This window comes from Brachypodium distachyon, chromosome 1, assembly GCF_000005505.3.
Source record: "Brachypodium distachyon strain Bd21 chromosome 1, Brachypodium_distachyon_v3.0, whole genome shotgun sequence".
NCBI lineage: Eukaryota > Viridiplantae > Streptophyta > Magnoliopsida > Poales > Poaceae > Brachypodium > Brachypodium distachyon.
The window spans coordinates 26,643,532-26,670,729 of NC_016131.3; the positions used below are offsets into that span (position 1 = coordinate 26,643,532).

The following is a 27,198-nucleotide window of genomic DNA, read 5'->3' on the forward strand; positions in this document are numbered from 1 at the left end:
AAGGATGGTGACGAGTTATATTATAAAAGCCCTGGACGCACCCTTGAAACTGGAATTGATCTAGTACATAATGATGACTCTGTGCTTAACATGTTAAGCTTTGCAAAGAAAAACAACTTGGCAGAGCTGTACATTAAGCATAATGGCCATGAAGGTCTTTCTATTAATCCAAGAAATGGCCTGAGCACTGATGACAAACATTTGGAGGAGGTATACTATATTATTTTCTTTGTGTGTCTTATTTTCTTTCAAGCTCATGTCTGATTCCTGACAAAACAATGTTTATCGGTTTGTTTGTGTGTGATGCTACTGTACTCTGATATTTATTGATGTGTTACATTAGTTGATTGCAGCTAATGCTTGTAGATAATAATGATAAATAAATCCTTATCCTAATCTTGTGCCACTAATTTTGTTGACAGACATGGCACGCCCACCAACCAACCGGCAACTCATAATATTATGGAATGCAATGAGGCAACGTAGAGTGAAAATATTGATAACATTATATTTCATGATGCATAACTTGGTAATGTTAATTAGGAGGAGTCGGCATAGGATGCCTCATGTTAGGACGCCTTCTTGGTATGACCCGATTATTAGAGCACAAAATTTGCACAACAAGATACTTGTAAGCGACAAAGAATGTATTGACCAACTACGGATGGATAGGCGCTGTTTTGGAGTGTTGTGTACTTTGGTGAGAGAAATAGGTGGGTTGAGGGATACTAGGAACATGAAAGTGGAAGAAATGGTTGCTATGTTCCTGCACATACTTGGCCATGATGAGAAAATCGAGCAATCCATCATGACTTCCAACGTTTAACTGGAACAGTAAGCCGAAAATTTCATTTAGTTTTAAGATCGGTATTGAAGCTTTGGAAAGTGTTGCTTAAAAAGCCTAAACCTATTCCTGCCAATTGCATGGATGGAAGATGGAGTTGGTTTAAGGTACCAAATCTGTATTTCAAAATTACAGCAATCTTTTAGAGCTCGTTTTGTCCATGACCTAACACATTATATACAATTATTTTAGAACTGCCTAGGTGCCTTAGATGGGACATACATAAAAGTTCATGTGTCTGCCATTGACAAACCAAGATACCGCTCAAGAAAGAATGATGTTGCAACAAATGTTCTTGGTGTATGTGCACCAGACATGCAATTCATCTATGTTTTACCTGGTTGGGAAGGATCTGCAGCTGATGCTAGGGTGCTTCGTGACGCCTTAACAAGAACAAATGGCCTTAAGATTTCCCGTGGTAAGACATAACTATGTACATAGTGATACATGAAAAATCAGCTATAAATATAGTCTACACGCATGATAAAACCGCTCCATATCTTTTCTTTTCTGTAGGTTGTTATTACCTTGTTGATGACTGGATATAAGAATTGTAAAGGATTTCTCGCTCCATATAGAGGGCAGCGACACCATCTAAATGACTGGAAGAATCCACCAAATAAGAAAGAGGAACTCTTTAATATGAAGCACTCATCGGCAAGAAATGTGATTGAGAGAACCTTTGGGTTGTTGAAGATACGCTGGGCTATAATTAGGAATTCTTCTTATTACCCTATAAACACTCAAGTTGATATAATTCTAGCATGCTGCTATCTTCACAACCTCATACGACAACAAATGCGTGTTGATCCATGTGAGAAGTATCTAGATGCATATATGAGAAAACTTCTGATGCAACAAGTAAATGAGGATGTGATTCACGGCACTGAAACATCACCAGAGTGGACTGAGAAAAGAGAGAAGTTAGCTGATGAAATGTGGAAAGCTTGGACATTGAAACGTCAACATAGGCAATAGCTGCTAGGAAATGTTAGGATTCATGATTAAACTGCTTCCTCAGTTATATACCTTCTGTTAGCTCATTTTTATCTTTCATTTGTTTTCTGTTGGGTCTGAAGTGTTTTATAAAGAACACTATAATTACTTTGCAAGATTTTTTTTTCATTGTTGTTTACATGTACACTCTTCATTTTTATCTGAATAAACTATCAGGTTAGTAAGCCAAAAGACTCCAAATTTACAACCAAAAAGAGAGACAAGAGAACATGGACAGCAGAGGAGGAGAAGCTACTCATTGATATTCTCCATGAAATGAATGATTCTTGTTGGAAAGTAGATACTGGCCACAAGTCTGGGTATCTAACTTATGTTGAGAAGAAAATGGCCATAAAACTACCTTATGCTGATCTGAAAGCTGATCCGCACATCAAATCAAAAGTGAAGATTCTAAAGAAGCAACTTTCATATATTTTGGAGATCATGCAAAATGGCAGTGGGTTTGGATGCGATGACGAGAAGAAGATGGTAACCGGAGATAGAGAGACCTACATGGGTTGGGCAAAGGTACACTATCTTGTGATTTAATCTGGAAGCAAGTAGAACTATTTTGTGGTTTTATTGATTAAAGTTTCTAATGAATGTTCATGTTCTTTTGTAGTCTCGTGAGGGTGCAGGGCCTTTGTATGAAGCCTATGATCAATTTTGATAAGCTATGTGAGATTTATGCTAGTGATCTAGCAAAAGGAGTGAGTGCTAAAGGTCCGGGAGAGGATGTGGCGGAAGATGAACCCACCAAAGATGGAGAACATACCATCGAACTTGGAGAGGAAGATGTTTCTGAAGCTCATGATAACGCTAATAACACATCTGGTGGTCATAAGAATGGTCGTAAGAGAACATACGCAGATCTTGATACTCTTGGGATGGGATTTGTAAATGTATCTAATTCATTTGCAAAGTTCTTGGAAGCAGAGCAGCAAAATACAAACACCATGAATGGTATCCACAAGGCATTGCAGCGTGAATCCGATGTTCATGACAAAGCATCGGAAAACAGAGACAAATTTCTTGAAGTATTGCAGGACCTACCTGGTCTTACTGATAAAGAAGTAGTCATGGCTATTCGTGTCATTGGTCCTGATGCTGGACGAATTGATTTTTTCTTAAAGATGCGTGCTCAGTTCAAAGTGGAGTTTGTTCGGCAGGAGTTGGAGGCGGCCAAGAAAAAACAGGTTTGTAAGTTTATGTTGCCTTTTATGTGTATTTTCGTAAGCAAAATCAGTTCCATTAACTGTAGCGGAAAGCCTTATTCTCATTTTGCATTTTTCTTTGCAGGTCCAAAGCGGAGGAGCAGCATAGGCACCCAAAAAGATAACTTGCTATAGTTAATGGCAGAACTTGAAGATTCATATTGAATAGATTTGTAGTGTCTTTACCATCCCTTTTTATTGTAGTGTCAGAACATGCAATTTTATTATGTTTTTTTCTATTGTTGGTGGTATTTTCCATTTCAGCCATATTAAGCGTCAGAGTTTATATGCTGCTCACTATTGGTGACATTCTTCTGTTTGTCTCTCTTCTATTTGTGGCACAGTGCCTGGTCTTTCTTGTTTCATTGATCGAGTTCCTGCATTTTCAGCTTCTTGTATTGCTTAAGTACACTCTTGATTTCTGATACTAGCTTTGCTCTGTGCGTGCTGACGTGCTTCACTGTGTCAGATGGACATTTGATAATATTCTATTTATATTCAAGCCCATTTGCACCGAACAAACAAGAGAAATTAATTTCCTCTTTAAACTCCCATGTACACGTCAAACGGAGGAATGCTGCTTTCCTTTCCCATGACACCTCCGAACTCCCTGCTAGCAATTCCCATTCCCCTGTCCTCCACCCTCCACTTGTTAGACAGAACCAGCAACGTCTTTTTCTTTTTGCTCAAAAAAAAAAAGCAAGGTCTCACCGGAAACAGTAGGAGAGGCTCTTGCTATGGTACTGAGCCAGCAAGATCGCAACGGCACGAAACCGAAACTGCTCCTCTGAGCAGTTTAGTTCATCTTTCTATGAGCTCTTAATTTGAACCAATAAAAAAAGGACTCTTGATTTTAGCCAAAAAAAATTGTCAGTAAAGATGTCCACCGATGAACAGATATACCGTGCTGATCTTTCTTTGTAATTTCTGAGGCTAGCTGCTATTGCTGCTTGGCATGTTTATGATATGTCCATCTGTTGGTAGCAGTACCCTCTTGAAAAGTCCATTATGTCAAAGCTGTCTCAATTTGTCGCCCCAGCGTATTTTTCTTCTCTGATAATTTAGAGCTTGCTCCAAGCTGTCTCATTCCGCAGTTTGCTGAAGACGAGCAGCAGTGACGAGTGTTTATGTCTGGAGAGATCAAGTCCCCGTTGCATAGAGACAGTTGCGTACAGGCGGGGTCTGAAGCTTTGATCTCTTCTTCACCGATGGAGATAGATAGATTTTTATTGGAGTATCTCATATTCATTATGTATCCTTGTTTTTGTTTGGCACGGCAACTTCTTCATCTTTGTGGTGACCGCCCATGGCATACGCCCATATGATGGACGAATGGGTCTCAATTTCCATCCGGGGTAGACAGACAGACTGTTAAACGATTAATTATTCGGCTCGTAGTGTCCGTCCAGATGGAGTACAAATCAGCATTTTCTCAGACAGAAACTTAAATACAAACAAGCATTCTTTGTAATAGTGTATATACATCTCTAACATGAAATCGCATGAAGAATATTTGTTGGAATTGGCAGCCGAAAGGTATTGCAAACTAAACATTTGGCTATGTGAAGCATGCATGTTGTTCAAATTTATATGGCATGTACATGTTTCTCAAACTAGGTTTGTTTGTTTGCTTTTCGCTTGGTTTTCTGTAGTTAACTGAACGATTATATTCTTCTTAATTAATTTATAGAATAAAATATAAGTGGACACATAAGAGATCTAGAAGTATTGTCACGAAACCTACCGTCTACATTTTGGGTCGAAACATAGACTACGGGGCAAAAAAAAAAGAAAATGATGTCAAAATACGGTTCTACAACACAGTTCAGCTACAAGGATAGAGCAGAAGGAAGGTAACTTTAGGAAAAGACAACGAACAACGACCAAACTATTCCTAGGTGATCATTGGCCTGCCAGATTCACACTTGTCTTTGGCAATTGTACATGCAGTAATAATACCATGTCCCCTTATCGGGTCATGGTCTTTACCATAAGATGTGTCGCTCTAGCTTTCGGGACAATCACATTACCTCCTTTCGCATTCCTACCAAATACATCGGAAACGTGTGGAGGTGTCGTATATGAGATTATACTTGAGAAACAAATGCATTTTAGCATGAAGTGAAACACATATCCTAATAAAGTAGGATACACACCATCCATCAAGAATTCTCCGCTACGCAATATACGGCCTAGATAATCGACAAGAAGTTCCTCAATCGAGAAAAAACCACTCCTACTCCACTACAAAAGGACCAGCACACATCTAACAATATTCACACCAAAGCAACAAAAGCACATTATATGAAGTTAATAAATCGAGAGACTGGTTTTTTAGAGGTCAAAACATTCCTCACTGAAAACTTAATTTATTCAATGATTCTTCTTTACAAACTCTAGTCCCAGAAAACCCGGTTACCAATTTATTCAAGAAACCTCCTTCGGAAAGCTATGCCACGCAAGGACAAATTTGACACTCGCATCGGACGCCAATAATTAGAGCACGGCCCACATCTTCCTTATCTCAAGCCCCTGATTGTCTTCTACCCCCATGCCCCTGCTGCCCCTACCTCCTCCTCTCCATCCCCGACTGCGTCCCCAAATCCTCTCGTGTGTGCCGCCATGCCGCGCCTCCTCGCGTCGCCGTCGTACAGACAAGGGGAGGCCAGATCCGCATCGCCGCCGTCCCAACGGGGAGAAACGCCGCCTTCCAAACGGGGAGAGGGCAGATCCGCGCCGCCGCCTTCCGAACGGGGAGAGGGCAGATCCGTGCCGCCACCGTTCGAACAGGGGCAGGCCGGATCCGCGCCGCCTGGGCCCCCCTCGCCCTGGATTCGCACCGCCATGTCCTTGTACGACAGGATTTGCGCCGCCACGTTCCGCCAGAGCTCGTCGTCGGGAGGCGTCACGGATCGATGCGTCACCAAGGAGCAACGCCGGTGAGTTTTTTTTATTCCTGTGAATTAAAAGCTCAAAACCTAATTTGAAAGTGGATCCGAGTACTCGGTAATTCCAGTATCATTGTGAGTTACGGAGTAGAAAAGAAAATAAGGAATAAAGTTATGGAGAACAATTCCTTTTCACAAAATCTTTTTTCTCCTTCCGTGGAGCCGGTAGTATCCCCTTCGCAAAACCCCAACCTCCAGCGATTTCTCTCCCAGCGTTACGAAACGCCCACCGCCCCTCCCCAGCCAACGCCGCCCCCGGCTCGCCTCTCTCACGGGCCAGAGATTGAGTTCCCATCATCCTCCCCGCCGGCGTCCTCGTCCCCTTCCTGCCTCCCCTCAACCCTCTTGTTTCGGTGCGGAGATCCCGCGTGTGGAGTCAGATCCTCGGTCTCCAGAGCGCGGGGCTCGAAGGCGGCGGCAGCAGCTGCCGGACAGAGAAGGTGAGATGAACTCCCCCTGCAGTAGTTGGCGGATGGGGATCGCTAGCCGCTAGGGCGTCCGTAGATTTGCGCAAGATCGAGGCTCGAGTAGGGAGTTCTTTTTTGGGGGGTTTTGTTCGCCAAATTTCGGGATGTTCGCCAAAATTTCGCATATGGAGGCACGGGTAGTAAAAAAAATATCAGCAGGATTGTTCGGTATTTTGTCTTCTCCAAGAAATTGGATGGTCTTAATCTTCTCTAGTTCCGTGTTGTTTCGCCTGCCCAGCATCTGTAAGTTCTAAAATGTTCTCAGAATTCTGAAAGAGAAACGATTTCTATTTTGTTTTGCAGCGGAACCATGACTGCGCAGAACAAGAAGAGGGGTGTTGTGGAGAATGGAGACGGCGGTATCGGCACGGCTCTGGCTAGCTTCATCGCAAACAATGAGGACCTAGGCCCAATTGTGCGGCGTGCTTTCGCGGCAGGGAACCCTGACGCTCTCTTCAACAGCCTCAGGGGCATCGCGAAGAGGAAAGAGGTTGAGATCGAGGAGCTCTGTAGGCTCCACTATGAGGAATTCATCCTTGCGGTCGACGAGCTGCGTGGGGTGTTGGTTGATGCCGATGGACTCAAGGGCACGATGGCAGACGAGAACCTGCGCTTGCAGGAGGTTGCTACTGCCCTGCTGCAGAAGATTGATGAGCATATTGAGTTGGATGAGGTGAATAAGAATGTTGGGGAAGCACTGGCGACGCTGAAGATCTGTCTGCAAGTCACCAGCCTGTGCCACATGTGCAACAAGGACATCACTGAAGGCAATTTTCAGACCGCGCTGAAGACTTTAGAGCTGATTGAGAAGGACTACATGCAAAAGATTCCCCTGGAGCGTCTTCAAAAGGTTGTTCAGAAAAAAGTACCAATGATAAAACTGTATATTGAGAAGAAAGTTTGCGGTGAGTTTAATGAGTGGTTGGTGTATATCAGAAAGTCTGCAATGGAGATTGGGCAAGCCTCGATACGCCAGGTCTCTCTGGATCGTCAGAAAGATGAGGGTATGCGTGCCCGGCAGAGGGAAGCAGACGATTATGGTTATGTTGGGTTTGATGAACATGCCTATTCTTTGGATTTGGAGGATGTAGGCGATGAAGCAACAGTAGAATTTGATCTTACACCAGTGTACCGAGCATACCACATTCACAAAAGTCTTGGTCTTGGAGAAAAGTTTCAGGAATATTACTACAGTAATAGGCTCATGCAACTCAACTTGGACATGCAAATTTCCACGACACAACCATTCATTGAGTCCCACCAATACTTCCTTGCACAGGTAGCTGGATTCTTTATTGTCGAGGACCGTGTACTTCGAACTGCAGACGGTCTTCTGTCTGACAGCCAGGTTGAGACAATGTGGGAAATAGCTATTTCTAAGGTCACCTCTATTTTAGGGGAACAGTTCTCTCACATGGAAGCTGGTAACCACCACCTCCTTGTAAAAGATTATGTCTCTCTTCTGTGTGCAAGCATGAAGAATTATGGATATCAAACCACATCTTTGCTTGAAGTTCTTGACAATAATAGGGACAGATATCATGAGCTGCTTCTTTCTGATTGCCGGAAGCAGATAGAAGGTGTCTTTGCTAAGGACTCATATGAAAGGATGGTTATAAAGAACGAAAACGAGTACAATATGAATGTCTTAACATTTCAACTTGAAAACATCGGTTTAGTCCCAGATCTTCCATATACCGCACCATTTTCCTCTTGTGTTCCTAGTGCTTGCCGTATCGTGCACTTTTTTATCGAGGCCTCAGTAAGCTACATGTCACACTGTGGTACAATGAACTGCTATGATGTGGTGAAAGGATATCTAGACAAGCTCTTAAAGGTACTGAATGATGATCTTCTGAACTTGATACATGTTGGTTCTGTGGAAATTGCACAGATGGTGCAGATTGCAGGAAATATTGCCATTCTTGAGCGCTCCTGTGATATGTTCCTCCGTCAAGCTGCCCAACTTTGTGGTCTCCCCAGACGGCTTCTTGAGATGCCTCATTCTGGTTTGACTGGTAGAGCTTTGCTCAAAGCTTCCCAAAATGCGGCATACACTGGATTAATAACCTTGGCCAATTCAAAGATAGATGAATTTGTGTTGCTCTTGACCGGCATCAATTGGACATCAGAGGAAACTCCAGAACATGCAAATGACTACATGAATGAAATCCTCATCTACCTTGACATGCTAGTATCAGCCGCGCAACCGATTTTGCCTAAAGAGGCCCTCTTCAAGGTTATTTCTACTGCTCTCAGCCACATCTCAGACTCTATAATAACAGTTCTTCTTAGCGACAGGGTGAAAAGGTTCAATATCAATGCTGTTGTAGGTATTGATATTGACCTGAAAATGCTAGAAGAGTTTGCAGATGACAGATTTCACAGTACTGGATTGTCGGACCTTAGAAAGGAAACAAGTTTCAAAGACTGTTTGGTCGAAATTAGGCAGCTGACTAATCTTCTGCTCAGCAACCAGCCAGAGAGCTTCATGAATGCTGTGATAAGGGAGAATAATTATGGGTCCTTGGACCACAAGAAGGTAACCATCATCTGTGAGAAGTTCAGGGATGCTTCAGACAGTTTGTTTGGGAGCCTTTCAGGCCGAAGCATGGTGCAGAATGCTCGGAAGAAGTCCTTGGATGTGTTAAAGAGAAGGTTGAAGGATTTTAGCTGAGATTAGCTATGTTCCATCCCAATTAAGCTGGCACCCCTTGAGAAGAAGACTGATACCTGTTGATCTTAGCTGTTTTATATCAGTTACATTTCCTTGTTCTTCTTCTCCTCTTAAATCTCCTTTGTTCTAGCCTCATAATGGAACCAGTGTAGTTTTATAACAGTGTCCAGTACATGTCTTTGGATGGTCGTAATAGTACTTCTCTATCATCATTCGGTACTTATGGTTCTATCTTGAGTATCATGTTAATGTTCTGAATTATGGAGCCCCTGCCCCCTGCTGCACAAATCTACAGTTCACTTTGCATTGTGGAGAAACAAGAATGGCACTGTTAAGATGCGATATTCAGTCTTGGCCTGTTGGCCATGCTCTTTGCCTATGTGAGTTAATACTTCGTCAGGGATAAGCCCCCATTTTTGTTATTGACATAGTTTGTTTGGATCTCTCTTTCCATGATCTGATAGTTTGTTGCTGTTCAATATATCGTACTACCCAGCCTCCTGCTCTTTTGCGTTGAGAACTTTTGTCAGTCATACATGTGATGCGTAGCTCTGTGTATCTGATACTTAAATATCACTGTTTTGTGTCTGATTGTTACTATAGTATGGCAGTTTGTCTAGACTATGAGGTGTGCTGCAACTTAACAGTCTTAACAGTGCTCATATAGGAAAGAACAGGTTGCCGTCCTGAACCGGAATTCCATTCCAGTAGTGTTCGCGGCTGCATGATGCTGTTAGTAATGGCCAGTTTATCTACCTGCTAGAAGCGAAATTCCTGTGAGCTTATCTTGAGCAAACTGGATGCATCATGAGTTGATCACTAGTTTGTGATGGTAAGCCTGGACAATTAAGTGTTTCTCTGATTGGAACACGAGAGCTGGATGGCTCCCAGACTTTGGACAGTGGGGATCAGCTTTCAGTACTTGGTCCTATAGGGACCAAATGCTTGTGAGAGCTTAAAACTTGGTTTCTCATGACCCCGTTATGCCTGGACCTGAATCAGTTGATCGATGTGCTGGCATGCCGAAATGCAAATATGCTTTTGACGAAAGAGAGGAAGTATAGCATGCGCTTGGTTCGCCTGTTTGTGGGTGTTGCTAGCCATGTTATGTTTGATTCGGAATGAAGAAAAGCTGCGATTTGGCCAGTGTCCAGCTCTTTCGAAGCTTTGATGCCACAAATCTGGCTTCTGGCTGGGAAATTCTGCCTGGATATGGAAGAGCAGTCTAGTAGATCTAGTTCTTTTCTGTATCACAACTCCGTCGTAGTCTAGGTGGTTAGGATACTCGGCTCTCACCCGAGAGACCCGGGTTCAAGTCCCGGCGACGGAATGTTTTGATTTTTATTTTTATTTTTCTGCTGATGCTAGTCCACATGCATTCTTCTTCTTCTTTTTTTGACATCGAGCATTTTCTTCTTCTTACTGGAGGAATTCCCTTCTCTCCATTAGTCCATTTCCCTTTTCAAACGTGTTGGTTTGAACTTTGAAAAGCACTACGGAAAGCAAGCGCATCAGCACCGTCCATCCAAATCCAACCCAACCCAACCCAACCCAATTACCCCCCATTCGAAAAGCAGAAGATGCCTTGCTTCCTTCCCTCCGTTTCGAGTTTCCCTCCTCCGACGAGAAAGAAAGCGGCCAATCTCCTTCTCCTTCCACACCCGCCACGATCGATGCTGCCGCGGTGAGGCTACAAACCGCAGCCCCGCTAGCAACTTCTCCGGGAGCACAAGCGCTCATTCACAACCAACCACGGGCGCGCGAGGCACCGATCAGAAGATCCGATCGATGGGCAACGTGGCGGCGGCGCTGGGGGAGCGGCAGCGGCCGGCGGTGGAGGAGCGGCTCACGCGACCGCGCCGCCTGCTCCGGGAGCTCCACGACGTCGACTCCGCCCGCCTCCGCCGCCTCATCCGCTCCGGCCACCTCGCGCCGTGCTTCGACGCCGCCGCCGAGGACGACGACGCCGCAACCTCCGTCGAGTGCCCCATCTGCTTCGACGTACGTATGCACCCCGAGATCGATGCGCTCCCTGTCCGCTTCGGAGAAAATTAACAGGGCTTCTCTTCTCTGTTCTGTTGTTCTGACGGTTGTTTGTTGTCCTCGACGATGCAGTTCTACCCGAGTCTGAACCGGTCCAAGTGTTGCGGCAAAGGGATCTGCACCGGTGAGCTCCCCAATCCCTCTTCATTCCTGTCGTAATCTTGCTCCAAATTGTACTGTAATTCTAGGCATATGGTGACCTGAGAACTACAGAATGGCATTGCATTCCATATGGCTTCAGAGTTCGGACTCCAGAGAGCATTTTTCTTTTTTCTTTTTGGCAGAAAAATGGCAAGCGCCTATAGTGACCCAGTTGGGTTTTCGGGTTGGGCACGCCCCACCCAATAATTTTTGAAATCCTTCTTTTATCAATAGAAATTATCAGGAAAAAATAGAACTGTTGTGTTTTTGGCCCACTCAATATTAAAAATGTAGTGTTTGCTCCAACCAATATTCAAAATTTGGGTCCGCCATGCTCTATCGTGCTTTATAGGCTAATATTTTAGTAATCCAATGAATAAATAAACACACGGTTACTTATTAGAAATTCCCGACATGTTAATCTGAACGACGTAAGTACTGTGATTCTTTGGTCCAATGGAATAAGTTCAGCAAAACATTTGCCTGCAAAGTTTCTGTATCTTCAGTTTTCTTCTTGCACTAAAAAGTGGTACTACTACATCTCGGAGATTTTTCTCGTATAATGAATCTGACAAGTTTTCGTTCATCATGTCCTGCAGAGTGCTTCTTGCAGCTGATTCCGTCGACCACTACTAAAGCTGTTCAGTATCCTTTTTCGTTACCTAGCTAGTTAATGCGCAATGTGCATATACATCTTTACTAAACTCAACCTCATAATGCAATGCACTGTGCTTCATACTTGCATTTCACGCTGAAGAGTAAGGAATCTTTACCTTGATATTGTATTGGGCACAAAATAGAACTGTTTGCCAGCTGAATTCCTTGGGGTCCTTAACTAGCAATGCAGCTGTCCTTTCTGCAAAACCGCATCCTACGCTGTTGAATACCGCAGTGACAGAACCATAAGTGAGAAGAAACTTGAGCAAGAAGTTAGTTTCCTTCGCAGAGATTCTGATGCAAAAGCATCTTCTTTAGATGGTGGGCAAGATCAGATCAGCAGCATCAAACCTTTTCGTGTCCAATGAGTCTTTTCTCTGAATTTCTTGCAGGAAGAACAAAACGTTAAGGCTCAGATGAGAATACATCCGAAGACTCAGAACGCCGGTGAACTTATTCAACCTTAGAAGATGCAAGCCAGATTTTTGGCACACCTAAAAGCTTTCTAACCAACTTTTAGCCCTTCTAACATCTCGAGAGATTTCATGATCACCACGGTGAAAAAAAAAATCAGACATTTTTTTTAGCAGAACAGAGTCTGGTTTCAGCTGTGAATGCCACTATACTGAAACAAAAATATTCTGCCGGTTTTGCAGTAAAAGAGTGATGGTTTGAAACAGCAAAAATAAGTGATGGTCCCAATATTGTGTAGCTAGCCAGGTCTGAAGACAAAGATGGAGCTGATTTTTTTCCAAACTGGCAAAGAACTCCACGTCAGCATACAGTCATGCAACCACTTATTTTGATTCCGTGTGGCACCTTGCCTATTGCAGAATCCCTGCCTGTATTTCTTGGAGCTTTTTTTACACTGCCTGTATTTCTTGGAGCTCTCTTGTTTAGACTTTAGACGTTGTACATGTTCCTGATGGCAATACTGGAGATTAGCACGTAATTTTACTCGGATGTTCCATTTTCCTAGGTACTGGACTTGTTGATCTTGTCTTTGTGGCAGTGCCGCACTTGAACTGAAAATTGATGAATCTGAATCTGCTTGCTACTATTGTGTGTACGTTCAATTCTAGTTGTGGTGGATACTTGTCTGCAACCACGGACATGCTACCTGAAGCTTCTCCAAAGGGTATGTAGAATGCAGTTTCAGATTATACTGGAAAATAATGAGCACGACCTACTATACAAATCCACGTCAGTTAATTCGGGATTGAGAAAGTATAATAAGTACTCCCTCTGACCCATATTACTTGTCTAAGTTTGCTCAAATATGAATGTATTTATATTTAAAAAGTGTGTAGATATATGTAATATTTCAACAAGTAATATTGGTCGGAAAAAGTACCACATTTGGTGCTTCAACAAGAGTATCATGTCGAAAAATTGATACAAGTACAAGGTATACTCGATTACAACCTTAATAGTGCATGTCCACCAGACCACCATTGGTTACATTTGTTGTGTGGTCTTGATACACTACCGCATAGAAATCGTACAACTTCTGTCATACGAAACGCCTTTCCCCCTTCACGAGTGTGGCACAGTGCCATGCATGTCCAAGGATTGATACAAGTAAAAGGCACTCAATGCAACCTTCAACTTCATGTGTGGCAATCACTTTACTGAAACATGCATTACGAGTGGGTTGACAAAAATATGAAGCCTAATCAAACCACAACCTTTCACGTCTCTTAATCTACATAGTGGGGGCTAGCATGACCAAAAAGATGTGGGAAGTGCTTCCGTGTGCTCTTCTATTTTCCTTTTGCACAGATCCCAAAGCAAATAGTGGGTATAAACTTAGTTGAGACTTGAGACCAAGTTCAGTCCCCGCCCGCTTCAATAAATTACACACGATATATCTCTTTCGCCGTTCTCTCCCGCCTCCCTTTGCTCGCGCTCGAGGACAATATTTCTGTCAACTCCCCTGTAATGCATGTCTCGGTAAAGTGAATTTCACTCATGAAGATCAAGGTCGTAGCTGAGTACTACTAGCATGTTCTTGTTTTCACTTCTATCAATGAAGCGATTGCCACTCATGAAGTTCAAGGTTGTCAAATCCCCTGTGATGCTCAGTAAAGTGATTGCCACTCATGAAGATCAAGGTTGTAATTGAGTACTAGCATGTTCTTGTTTTCACTTCTATCAATGAAGTGATCGGTTGCCACTCATGAAGTTTAAGGTTGCCAATTCCCCTGTAATGCATGCTCTTGTTTTCACTTTTATCAATTCTTGACATGATATTGTGGTATTGCCATCCATGACCCATGTAGTTCAAAGTTGTAATTGAGTACCTCGCACTTCTGTCAAGTCTTGGGCAGTTGGGCATGATACCGTGATATCTTGTTGAAACAACAAATGTGGTGCTTAACTGCTTGTGTTTTTATTTATTTATGGTTTCGACCGGCTCGTTAGTTTCCAAAATAATCTGAAACTGCATTCTACGTACATAACTTTTAGAGAAGATTCAGGTTGCATGGTCGTAGTTGCAGACAAGAATCTACCACAGCTATGATTGAACGTACACACAATATATAGCAACAAGTACTTAACTTGGCAAATTCATCATTTTTCAGTTCAGTTGTGTCAGTGCCACAAAGACAAAATCAGGGAATCCAAAACTTAGGAAAATGGAACATCCGAGTAAAACTATGTGCTAATCTCTAGTGTTGCCATCTGGAACATGCATGTAGATGTTGTGTACAAGATAGCCGTGTACAATGCAGGAGGCCCGACGGAGCCGGGGGGATAGCGTGGCTAGAAGCGAGGGCGACGAGCACTACGAGCAACAAGCTATAGGTGAGTGGCAATAGCACGAAGGAGGTTGAGAATGTAGAATCTAACACGACATAAGCGGGTGATATGATCGCCAACATGCATGCATTTGTTGCAGGAACCGCTTCTTCCTACCGTCGATGGTGGTGCTCAACACATGTTTTTGCCCGAGGAGGGATAACCTAATCAAGTGACGGTGACATATAGAATTGACCTGGTGGTGGATATATGGTTCATACCAACTAGCTAGGCGACTCAGACGGCGCAAAGGGGAAGATTTGGTATCCGACATAAACCTGAGGCCAACGAAATCACGTCTTCATGCCTTCAATGCTGGTACAAAGCATATTGTTTTGTTGGATGAGGAGGCTTTTGATGTCTCTAGGGTGGTGGACTAGCTAACATCATATGTGTTCCTTTCCTCGATCTCGAGGAAGGTGATGTCATCAATTCTCGACACTCCTATGACCCTCCATTAGAGGGTTGCCATCTCAGTTAACGCCCCATGTTGTAGTGGGAGGATGACCATGAAACAACAGAACAAGGCGATGGAAAAGCGATAATGTTTTGGCTCAAGAGATGCTTGCGTACCTTAGGGCTGCATGCTAACCTGAAGGCGAATTTCAATGATGGATCTCGTGATGCTCCTGCCAAGTTGTTCGTGGGTTCTCTTGCGGCAATCTTGATCATGACTTTTGATGCGTTTGTGAGAAGTGTGACAACGGTGATGAAAAGGAAATGTCGTAACGGAAAGGCAAACCCCATGGTTAGATGATTGTCTAGTCTCTTGTTGCTCAAGGGTCGTCGTCATTGCTCGTATGTATAGCATTGTTTGTTACTTGTCATGGGCCATAGTTAGTTGAGAGAGAGAGATGCATGACTAATACAGTATGTATCATGACACTAAGATATCTATATAAAGGTGAAACTATGGTTAAGATCATTATCTACCAAAATTGCTAATGTCCAACGGGATAGGATAACCTGGTTCTCTAAATAGGAGTAGTGTTTATTATGGATTGTACAACCATCTCAGCGACTGCTAGTGTTAATTATGGATTCTATCCCACCTAATAAACTGTACAAGCTTATCATCGATGCACTGCAAGTTCATAACTCCTGTAACCCTAAACGGAAGTGCGTAATAATTATAGGAAAGCGTCCAGGTATGAGCTGGCCCCGGCAGCCGAGAGACGGGATTGGCACGTATTTACCACAAGTGCCACTTCTAGAACCCTTTGAGTTCCGACACGCAAAGTTGTTCAGAATTTCAGATGCCCGTGCTACGGCCGCGCGTGGCCTCTCGCCTCGCGAACCCTTTCCGGATATAAATACCCGGTTCGGTCCACTTGGATCCCTTATAGTCGGCGGCGCGGCGCTCCCTGTTCCTTCCTCTGCTCCCAAACGGCCAAAACCCCAAAACGAATTTCCTCTCGAAACCCCACACGAATTTCACCACCCCAAAACCCACCCACCCACCCACCCCTCATCGTCGTCGCTCCTCCTCCGCCGCCGCCGCCGATCGATCCCTCGCCGGTGGTTGCGTAGCGCGCGCGCGTCCATGGCGTTCGTTGCGAGCGGCGGCGCCGTGGAGCAGGTGGCGGTGAATGTGGATCGGGAGACGGAGGAGGCGGACCTGCTCTGGGCCGCCCTGGAGCGGCTGCCCTCCGCGAAGCGGCGCTCCCACGCCGTCATCCTCCCCGACCCCGACGGCGACGGAGGCGAAGGCGGGGGCGAGGTGGTCGACGTGCGGCGGCTCGACCGGCCCGGGCTCCAGCGCGTGCTGCGGCGCGCGCTCGCCACCGCCGAGCTCGACAACGCCAACCTCCTCCATGGCATCAAGGCCCGCTTCGACGCGTACGTGCTTACAATGCGGGCTTCAGGTTTTCGAAATTAGATCGGGTTTATCAGGATGCTGAGTTGTTTTGGTTTGTTGGCAGGGTGGGATTGGAGGTGCCGCGGGTGGAGATGAGGTTCCGCGACCTGAGCGTCTCCACGGAGGTGAACGTCGGCAGCAGGGCGCTGCCGACGCTCGTCAACTACGTCCACGACATTGCTGAGGTACATACGAGTTTGCAGATACGTCGACGTGAGTGGGATTAGAGGGAAATCATATCGATGGTAAAGCAGTACTACAGAGCAGTTTCCATGTCGGTATCGATATGTTAGTAATTAGGTTGTTCTCACGCGAACTTTGCCTGCTCACTTCCCGTCCGTGTTTTTTTGGGATTCCGATATCTTAGTCACGTGTAGTTGCGGCTGCAAGATGGAACTTCAAGTGCTCTGGCTTGCTTGACGATTAATTTTCTTTCATTAATTTGTTACTATTCCTGTCAACCTTATCTGTAAGCTCATTAATTTGTTTATTTTTGTCATGTCTATACTTGGAATCAGAGAATTCTTATTTCCTGCCGTATCTCACGTCCTCGTAAGCACAAGCTCACTATTCTGGATAAAGTCAGTGGCATTGTGAAACCTGGGAGGTGAGCAACAACTCTTCTCTTATCACATCATTATTTGCATTAGGGTGACACACACTCATGGAGTCATGGTATATACGCTGGATTCTCTGAAATGAAGTTTGAGTAATGCATCTAAATCAGTTTACATAAAAACAACAAGCCTCTTTGCATGCCACTCTGCTTGCCCATGTTTCCCTTCTGATGTAACGTATCGCTCATTCAGATATGTATGCATGCATGTACCCTGTTGCCTCTATAGACTACTTGTACCTTTTTTTTTGACACTGCTCCTTTAATTCGTTTCCACTCAAGAATGACACTACTGCTGGGACCTCCTGCATCTGGGAAGTCAACACTCTTGTTGACCCTTGCTGGCAAACTGGATCCTCAGCTAAAGGTGAGCTTGCCTCTTTCTGTGTGCATGCGCGCTTGTTTGCATGGAAACAGCGTTAACTGCTCTTTTTAGTTGACAACAGGCCGGTTAATTGTCGTTATTTATTTCTCATGCTTTTTTTGACAGAAAAGTGGAGTAGTTACGTACAATGGGACTGCTCTTGATGAATTTTTTGTACGACGAACTTCTGCATACATCGGTCAGACAGATAACCATCTCGGGGAGTTGACAGTAAGGGAAACTTTAGATTTTGCTGCAAAATGCCAAGGTGCAAGCGAAAACTGGCAAGGTTGGGCTTCGCCTTTTATTCTTTTTCATGCTTGATCTAGTTTATCCCTCCGTCCCAAAATAAGTGACATGAATCTGTATCCAAAATAAGTGACGTGGATTTGTATAAGAGTTTATATAGATTCACGTCACTTATTTTGGGACGGAGGGAGTATATGTTAATTAATACACTACATGGCATGAATGACCTTTCTTCAGATAGTGTTTTACCTCACACCTAGTATATTATGTTGTTTACAGTTTATTACTTGCAGAATGCTTAAAAGAATTGGTCAACCTTGAAAAGGAAAGAGGCATACGTCCAAGTCCTGAGATAGACGCTTTTATGAAGGTCCTTACTTAACTACTAAACTAATTATATGGCATATTTTATTCTGCAATGTGATTAATTTTGTGTGGTCAGACTGCATCAGTCGGAGGAGAAAAACACAATCTTGTTACAGACTATGTGCTGAGAGTTCTTGGGCTGGATATATGTGCTGATACCCCTGTAGGCAGCGACATGGAAAGGGGTGTCTCTGGTGGCCAAAAGAAGAGAGTGACGACCGGTACAACTTTGCTTCTTTTTTTTGAAACTGACAACTTTGCTTTTTTTCAGGCCTCCCGTTATTTTGGATGTGCGCTTTCTGTGGTCAAGGCAATTCTCATGACATTGATATGTTCCTGCAGGTGAAATGATTGTTGGACCCAGAAAAACACTTCTCATGGATGAAATATCAACGGGTCTTGATAGCTCAACAACTTTTCAAATAGTGAAGTGCATTAGGAACTTCGTTCATGAGATGGAGGCTACTGTGCTGATGTCACTTCTTCAGCCTGCACCAGAGACGTTTGAACTATTTGATGATCTAATTCTGCTGTCAGAAGGGCAGATCATTTATCAGGGCCCCATTGACCATGTTGTGGACTACTTCAAATCATTAGGATTTTCATTGCCACCACGCAAGGGAATTGCTGATTTTCTCCAAGAGGTATGTATTAATTTAAAGTGGGTAATTGTACGTTATGTTTGGAGCATGATAAGATTTAACTCAAAGTAAACATCGGCTTCAGGTGACTTCAAAGAAAGATCAAGCTCAGTACTGGTCTGACCAGTCAAAGCAGTATTCGTTTATTTCTGTGTCAACAATGGCTGCAGCATTTAAAGAATCCCAATATGGAAGATATCTGGAGTTAAATCTAAGTAACTCCTGCAGTAATACAAATTCTCCCCAGGCTCTTGCCAGGTCGAAGTTTGCAATACCAGAACTTAGGCTTGTTAGGGCATGCTTTGCCCGGGAGCTTATTCTAATAAGCCGTCACCGTTTTCTGTACACTTTTAGGACATGCCAAGTAAGTTTATGAATCTCATTATTTTTTACTTGTACAGTTTCTCATGAACAGACTCGTAATAGATGTCTACAACTTCCGAATCATCAAGACAATATATGGGCTTCGTCCAACTTTGTAATGTTTACTCAATGATGAACAGTTGACCTCAACATATTAATGTTGCAATGTTAGCCAAAAAAATATTCTTATGCAATGTGCAACATAGATCACAATTATCCATTAACTAGGTTACACTAGAGTCGTGCACATTCACAACAGTTTAAAGGAAAGACTTCAAAACCAACGGCTATGTTTTGTGATGTAACTTTTCATTCAAACATGGTATATATAAGCATAGAGTTCCTCGTGTGGATGTTCTAGGATTTTACTCTATATGTACTGGAACTTGAGCTTCTCTACTTTGTTTGATTCCATTTTGTAAGAAAATACGTACACGTTTGTTTTGATGATCTGTATGAATGGTCATCGAGGGAAAGAATTACACAAACATTAAAATCTATCCATAAGGTACACTGATTTTTCTTGCGCAGAACTTCAAAAGACGCACTACATTCCCACTCCTGATTAGATTTTGTGCCAAAGCAAAAACTCTGAAATGGGCTCAAACCCTTCCGGATTTCTATTGATCCATCCTTTTCTATCTTCAATGCTGTTTATTAGAAATTATTAGAAAATTCAAGGCTTTAAAAGTTTGTTTCATTCATAGTTCGTTTATCAAATTTGAATAACGATCACATAATTTCCTGCAGGTTGCTTTTGTTGGGCTCATTACATGTACAATCTTTCTCCGGTCAACATTACATCCTGTTGATGAGCAAAATGGAGATCTTTATCTCTCTTGTCTTTTTTTTGGGCTTATACATATGATGTTTAATGGTTTTACAGAGTTGCCCATTACTATTTCTCGGCTTCCAGTGTTCTATAAGCAGAGAGACAATTTCTTTCATCCTGCATGGGCTTTCTCACTTCCTAATTGGATACTAAGAGTTCCATATTCTCTTATTGAAGCTGTAGTATGGTCATGTGTTGTCTATTACACAGTAGGCTTTGCACCAAGTGTTGATAGGTACCAAAATGTTCCATCAGCTCATATTGGTACTACATTTTTCATTTTGGTCATCGGAATGTTCCAATCATGTGCAGGTTCTTCCGCTTTATGTTGCTCTTGTTCTCTGTACATCAAATGGCTTTGGGTCTTTTCCGGATGATGGGAGCTGTTGCACGAGACATGACCATTGCTAACACTTTTGGATCAGCTGCCTTATTGGCAATCATTCTTTTGGGAGGATTTATTGTTCCTGAAGGTTAGTGCCCGAGAGTATTTCCTGTGATCTGTTAAACGTCCTGAGTAACACGCTTTTCTTCCTATGATATGTATTTTGTGATTTGTTTGGTTAGCAGTTTTATTTCCTTACTCATCCAATTTTTATAATGATTTTCCCCTTTAGCTGCTATAAAACAATGGTGGGAGTGGGCTTACTGGGTTTCCCCATTAATGTATGCACAGTGTGCTATTTCAGTTAATGAGTTCTCAGCTTCCAGATGGTCAAAGGTCTGTTTACTAGCACATATCTTTAGTTTGTCCTCATCCTTCCTTTTATTTTTGTAGTTGGCCTTTTTAGTTTATTCCAACTTACTATTATCATAAATGTTTCATTTCAGGTGTCAGATTCAAGGAATAATACAGTTGGAACCAATGTTCTTCTTTCACACAATCTGCCAACACAGGATTCCTGGTACTGGATTGGCGTTGGTGTTTTACTCGCTTATTCCATCTTGTTCAATGTTTTGTTTACCCTTTCCTTGGCGTTCCTTAAGCGTAAGTATTTAAATTAAATATAAGCTATACAAATCTCATTTATGGCAGCTATTTTAATTTTTTAACTTTAAAATCTGAAGCCCTTCGAAAGGAACAGGCAGTGGTCTCACTCAATTCCGAGGAAACAAAGGATGGTAAAATTGGTAATATCTCCATGCAAATTCAATTACAGTTGATTTATTGATTTATTAATGTGATTTTATTCTCTAGTTCAAAGTAAGACTTTTATTCCCAGTGATTGTTTTGGTGTCTCTTGTTGGTATTGTTTCTTCAAGGCATGTGTTTTTGTTCATTTTATCTCACCGAACATTGTAACATATGAAAATTATGTTGAATTTGATTTAGTTTTTTTAGGGAAAACTGTACACAAATACTCTATAGTCAACAAATTATCAAATTATATGGTACTGTAGCATTGTCCTACTTCGTGAGAGTTAATATGGTAGACCTGTATGTAGTTTAGGAATGTTGTACTCACTTATTCACTATCCTGCAAGTAAGAGTTATTGAGAGGGGAAAATGTCAGGGGTGGAAAGCTCGACAACTACTGTATTTGTTATTAAAGGTTGATGTTTCGTGGCTAGTTCATAATAATAATTGTTACTAATATTGTTACAAATTCAGAACTTTGACAGTAGAGATTAACATCTGGCGAACGAAATTGCAGAAAAAATTGATGGAAACTGTGTGCTTCAAGAGAGGACTGAAGGCACCGGCAGAAAGGGAATGATACTACCATTCCAACCCCTAACCATAACGTTTCACAATGTTAACTATTTTGTCGACATGCCAAAGGTCACTTGCAAAATTTGTAGCTTGTGAATATATTTATATGTGCTTCAGCTAAAACCATGTTTCATACATAGGAAATGCAAGCAAGAGGGTTACCTGGCAAAAGACTACAGCTTCTGCATGAAGTGAGCGGAGTATTTAGGCCACGTGTCCTGACCGCACTTGTTGGCTCAAGTGGTGCTGGGAAGACAACACTTATGGATGTTTTAGCTGGCAGAAAAACTGGTGGGTGTATAGAAGGTGATATCAGGATTTGTGGCCACCCAAAAGAACAAAGAACCTTTGCCAGGATAGCAGGATATGTTGAACAAAATGATATACATTCACCACAAGTTACAGTTGAAGAGTCCCTGTGGTTTTCGTCAACCTTACGACTTCCAAGGGCCATAAGCAGAGAAGCAAGACATGTTGGTTTTCAAGTTTTACACAAAATTAATGCTTTAGAACGTCAGTTCTTTGTGTTGATGCATACTTTTCAATTGCACTGCAGGCATTTGTTGAAGAAGTTATGGCACTGGTAGAGCTTGATCAACTGCGACATGCGTTGGTAGGAAAACAAGGTTCTTCAGGACTTTCAACAGAGCAAAGGAAGCGCCTTACAATAGCTGTTGAACTGGTTGCGAATCCTTCCATTATTTTCATGGATGAACCTACATCTGGTTTGGATGCGCGAGCTGCTGCCATTGTGATGCGCACTGTTCGAAATACTGTTGATACCGGGCGAACTGTTGTCTGTACGATACACCAGCCAAGTATCGATATTTTCGAAGCGTTTGATGAGGTTTGGAGCACTTTTTTGTTTTGTAGGAATAGTTGTTATTGCCCATCACTTTCTGTTACGCTGACTATTCATTTGCATATTTTTTTGTTTAGCTACTTCTTTTGAAACGTGGAGGACGGGTAATATATGGAGGTTCACTTGGTGTTAACTCAATAGATATGATTCATTACTTTCAGGTACTGAAGATGCAAACAACTGTATTGTCTCTTATTTATTCTTAAAATTCAGTTCATTATTTTCCACAATGTCTCGACATAACTTCCTTGAAAGAAAGAAAAATCGACATCAAGTGTTCTACATATCGACCACTTTTAAGTGTATTGCACTATCAGAACTGGGGTGCAGTGGTTTTAAAGAACAACTCATGTATCTCCTCTGTACTCGTAATGATTCATAATGTATATTCGTTTTGGCAACACAGGGAATTCCTGGCGTCCCTCCCATCCTTGAAGGCTACAACCCAGCTACATGGATGCTTGAAGTGAGCACACAAGCGTGTGAAGAAAGGCTTGGTTTAGATTTCGCAACAGTGTACAAGAACTCGGATCAGTTCAGGTGATTCCTGCTGTATTTAAATGGTTTCACCAGTTGTAGTTCTTGACTTTCACATGATGTTCTGCAAATGGTCAGAACTGGAATAACAAACTTATTTGCTACACTGTAGGAAAGGAGAAGATTTAATTGAACAACTGAGCATTCCAGATTCTGGCACAGAGCCTTTAAAGTTTTCAACGGAGTTTTCGCAAAACTGCCTTACTCAATTTAGAGTATGCCTATGTAAGCAAGGGCTTCTTTACTGGAGGAGTCCAGAGTATAATGTTGTGAGGTTGTTTTTCACAGCACTAGCTGCTCTCATATTTGGCTCAGTATTTTGGAATGTTGGGATGAAGAGGTAAATCTTTAAGAAGTTTTTGACAGCTATGTTTCCTTATCTGTATTTCCTTCAGATAAATTTGAGCCAGATGGATATTTATGGATTGCATGCCATTGGTTTGTAACAAAGCATACATTTAATTCTATATATTGTTTTGGTGGCATCTTGTTTCTGCATGTCAACAATTGTCAACAATTTCACAGATGCAGATTTGGTGACGTAAGTCACCTGACTTCGGGTGGCTGCATGTGGAACCTACATGTCAGACACCCAAAAGTTAGGTCACTAAATTCACTGATTCTGCATTCCAATTTCACCACAAACAGTTTTTCCAATCAGGCCCTGGGATGCTCCGCTGGCCTCCAGGATATAATCTAGTGCAGTCTGGGCCTTAAATCATTTATTGTATTCCTCCATTTTGTTTAATCAACTTCCTTTGTTACTGAAGTTATGTCATGGAACCCTTCTAATTAAACCTATGGCATGGAAACTAATTTGATCCAATTCAATGGTGATTTTTCATGGAACTCTTTTTTCAGAAGCAGAACATGTTTTAATAAGCGTGAGTTAAACCTTCTTACTTAAAATTAATAATAGAAATAGAAATAATTTGTCAGGTGAACATGTTATCATTAGATTAATGTATTTGTTTTTATGATTTCTTACCTATATAATAATGGTAAAAGTTGCACGTTTGACCAGTGCGCAACTCAAAAACATGATCTATTATTGAACATAGGGAGAAGCTCCTTTTTCCTGTTGAGACATTTCAGCTTACTGCATGAAAGTTGAGCTAGGTAGTTCCCCAAAATAAAGTATAATATGTCTCGAAATTTTGAAAAAGAAGAAGAAAATGCACTGTATCTACAATCTTACCGTACTACCTTTTTCTGTATATTTTCACCAATGTAATCGGTTGTATATGGTCATGGCTGTCCAATCATTTATTTGTTACAAACCCATGATGGTATAAGTAAAATATGATTTGGTGTGCAGGTTGTCTCTCGACAGAAACACGAAAGGATTTTTTCTGTTTACATGATTGCACGACTAAAACATAATGAGGAATCCTAGCACCAAATCAGAACTATGTAACATAGTAACATGGGATCATCCGAGTCAATCAGCATTCTGCAGAATTCACAAGTGCCTTGTTAGTTTCATCTTATTTGGTTGATAGAATTCCCTATTAGAGGTGTGATTTCAACTCACAAGCTCTCTGTATATTAAGAGCAAACCTAAATAGTTTTGTTATCTGCCACATATAGTAATGAAGTTTCTTTTTGACCTGGATATAGTAATGAAGTTTCAGAGTGCAATAGTTCGTTTCACTAACAACAGTGTTAATTATGCAGAGAAACAACAGGAGACTTGTATCTTGTCATGGGATCTTTGTATTCGGCATGCCTATTCCTTGGAGTAAATAATGCCTCATCAGTACAGCCTATAGTTTCCGTCGAGAGGACAGTCTACTACAGGGAACGGGCTGCTAAAATGTACTCATCTTTCCCATATGCAGCAGCTCAGGTTTGCTACCTTTTTACTGGCATTCAGTTCAGTCACTTTACCCGATGAAAATCCTGTGTCTAACTCAAAACAACACAACAATGCTTGAAATCTACAGGGCCTCGTAGAGTTGCCTTATATTGCGGCTCAGACACTAATATTCGGCCTCATCACTTACTTCATGACCAACTATGAGAGGAATCTATGTAAGTTATTTGTCACCTTGGGAGAGCCTGCTAGTTCTCCATTGAAATGCAGAGGCTACATGCTGTGCTTTATCTTTTTCCGATTTGATATCATGATAATAATAAATACAGTGTCTTATAATCGCAGGGAAATTGATCATGTACCATGTTTACCTGTTCCTTACTTTTACCTACTTCACATTCTATGGGATGGTGGCGGTAGGATTGACCTCGACACAACAAACGGCAGCAGTGGTATCCAGCGGGTTTTACTCCTTGTGGAATCTTCTTTCCGGTTTCCTAATTCCCCAATCTGTAAGTTACTAAATCCATTACTAAACCCTGCTTTTACTCTTCTTTTGAGACATTCTCTGACATCTAGAGTAGTTCGATTTCTGCCCTTATTTTTCACAAAATAATGAAATGGCTGTTGTAGTAAACCCCATCATTATTGATTTATTACTTCAATATATCTTCCTCCGGTCTGACAACTTTTACTTCAGTTAATGAATTACGGATGCAGAAGATACACATAACTTTTGAAGGTCTTAATATATCACTATTTCCCTTGTGACGATTTTTTTTTTCTCCACCAGAGAATCCCAGGCTGGTGGATCTGGTTCTATTACATATGCCCAGTGGCATGGACCCTCAGAGGCATCATTACATCGCAACTGGGCGATGTCAACACGAGGATCGTCGGACCTGGTTTCGATGGCACGGTCCAAGAGTTCCTCCAGCAAAGCCTTGGATTTGAACATGGGATGACGGGTGCCACAGTTGCAGTGCTCATTGCCTTCTCCGGCTTGTTCTTTTCGATCTACGCTCTCTCCATCAAGCTGCTTAATTTTCAGAGAAGATGACCACACGCTACTATGTTCTTCCTTCCTGGCTAGTTGTTATCCTACCTCCTGCGCAGGCTGAGTACTACGAACCCAACTATTTCTACTACTGCATGGGACTTGGCTGATCATTGGTACCATCATCTTTGCCAAAATCAAGAGGGGCGATTGCGGGTCCCCAATATTCTCTACACAATTGTTACACGAGAGTAGACCCTTCCAATCCTTCGGTCGCTCTGGCCTTGTACAGTTGTTCTAAAACTCTTTGGGCTGACACTTAGCAAAGTTTTTTTTAACTCCTTTCTTCCTTTGTGATAATGCATGGGACTTGGCTGATCATTGGTATGACATGGTGACTATTAACCATCCCTTTCCCTCCGTAAATACCCACTTTGGGTCTCAGGTATAGACTATAGAGGCTCTCTCACAATTCCTCTGCTCCGGAAACCAATACCATCGAATTCATCTTAAAAAAACATACTTCCTCCGCTCCGAGTTAACTGACATGGGTTTGTATAGTATTTTATACAAAATCACGTCAGAGAGGGTACTGTGAATTAACTAACCCAAAACCAAAAGGCATCATCATCTTCGCTCCTCGATCCGCCGCCGCTAAGTCTGGATCCCTTCCCCTGTCACGTCGATTGCGCGGGGCCGCGCGCATGGCGATAGCTGCGGCGGAGGGAGGAGGCGGGCCTGCTCTGGGCCGCAGCCCTGGAGCGGCGCGCCAATGCGATTCCGTCGTCCTCCCCGTTCCTGACGGAGGCGTATGGGAATGGGAGGCTTGGTGGTCGATTTTTAGAGGAGAGGTTCGACCGGCCTGTGCTCGCCACTTTGTCCTTGTGGAGTTGTGGTAGGCCTGGGCTTTGGCCTGGGTCTCCCAACTCTAAAGTTCCAATGTTTGTCCCTGAAGGTGGGTGGATCCGGTTCTACAACTTAACCTTCACGTCGGGCCCAAACAGGCTACAGTACTAACTAATTAGCCTAGCCTAAATTTGTTTAAAAAAAAGGCCTGGCCCAAACGAACTAACGTCCCTGTACGGCATTGGTAGCTCCCTTCCGATTCCTAACCGGCACTGGGATCCTCCGTGTACGTACATGTGTGCAGCAGTTCCTGTCTGATGTGCCAAATCGGCATTTGCTTAAACCCGT

At 42.6% G+C, this 27,198-nt stretch overlaps 3 protein-coding genes and 1 non-coding gene across 9 annotated transcripts; all 4 read left to right on the forward strand.

Moving 5' to 3' along the window:
* Positions 1 to 6,163: 6,163 nt before the first annotated feature.
* Positions 6,164 to 9,488, forward strand: LOC100841105 (exocyst complex component SEC15A). The gene is made up of 2 exons (XM_003563285.4): positions 6,164 to 6,442; positions 6,773 to 9,488. The coding sequence occupies exon 2, from the start codon at positions 6,780 to 6,782 to the stop codon at positions 9,144 to 9,146; it is 2,367 nt and encodes a 788-aa protein (XP_003563333.1). The 5' UTR covers positions 6,164 to 6,442; positions 6,773 to 6,779; the 3' UTR covers positions 9,147 to 9,488.
* A 915-nt stretch (positions 9,489 to 10,403) lies between these two features.
* Positions 10,404 to 10,476, forward strand: TRNAE-CUC. Its single transcript has one exon. It is a non-coding gene; the product is annotated as a tRNA-Glu (tRNA).
* A 152-nt stretch (positions 10,477 to 10,628) lies between these two features.
* On the forward strand, positions 10,629 to 13,044 carry LOC100845548 (protein SIP5). 4 transcript variants are annotated; one of them, XR_001406347.2, is made up of 6 exons: positions 10,688 to 11,147; positions 11,262 to 11,313; positions 11,930 to 11,975; positions 12,178 to 12,259; positions 12,380 to 12,544; positions 12,644 to 13,044. XR_001406347.2 is itself a non-coding variant. In XM_014899597.2 (5 exons), exons 1-5 carry the CDS (start codon positions 10,935 to 10,937, stop codon positions 12,394 to 12,396), a joined length of 459 nt encoding a protein of 152 aa, XP_014755083.1. In that variant the 5' UTR covers positions 10,629 to 10,934; the 3' UTR covers positions 12,397 to 13,044. The 4 variants fall into 4 exon arrangements, 3 of the variants coding, with proteins under 3 accessions (XP_014755083.1, XP_014755036.1, XP_003560373.1); XM_014899597.2 differs by having other exon boundaries at positions 10,629 to 11,147; positions 12,178 to 12,308; positions 12,380 to 13,044; XM_003560325.4 differs by having other exon boundaries at positions 10,694 to 11,147; positions 12,380 to 13,044.
* Positions 13,045 to 16,237: 3,193 nt separating this feature from the next.
* Positions 16,238 to 26,412, forward strand: LOC100845856 (ABC transporter G family member 51). Of its 3 annotated transcripts, XM_024458141.1 has the most exons (24): positions 16,256 to 16,628; positions 16,712 to 16,832; positions 17,166 to 17,254; positions 17,546 to 17,630; positions 17,754 to 17,916; positions 18,170 to 18,246; positions 18,319 to 18,463; positions 18,585 to 18,886; positions 18,969 to 19,247; positions 19,997 to 20,313; positions 20,391 to 20,551; positions 20,696 to 20,799; positions 20,910 to 21,066; positions 21,147 to 21,209; positions 21,734 to 21,861; positions 21,933 to 22,265; positions 22,349 to 22,639; positions 22,732 to 22,815; positions 23,061 to 23,194; positions 23,304 to 23,531; positions 24,869 to 25,040; positions 25,138 to 25,225; positions 25,353 to 25,519; positions 25,801 to 26,412. In XM_024458141.1, the coding sequence occupies exons 1-24, from the start codon at positions 16,333 to 16,335 to the stop codon at positions 26,065 to 26,067; spliced, it is 4,251 nt and encodes a 1,416-aa protein (XP_024313909.1). In that variant the 5' UTR covers positions 16,256 to 16,332; the 3' UTR covers positions 26,068 to 26,412. The 3 variants fall into 3 exon arrangements, 2 of the variants coding, with proteins under 2 accessions (XP_024313909.1, XP_024313910.1); XR_002962620.1 differs by lacking the exons at positions 25,138 to 25,225; positions 25,353 to 25,519; positions 25,801 to 26,412 and adding an exon at positions 24,510 to 24,708 and having other exon boundaries at positions 16,238 to 16,628; positions 24,869 to 25,003; XM_024458142.1 differs by lacking the exons at positions 16,256 to 16,628; positions 16,712 to 16,832; positions 17,166 to 17,254; positions 17,546 to 17,630 and having other exon boundaries at positions 17,758 to 17,916; positions 18,156 to 18,246.
* The last annotated feature ends 786 nt before the right edge of the window (positions 26,413 to 27,198 follow it).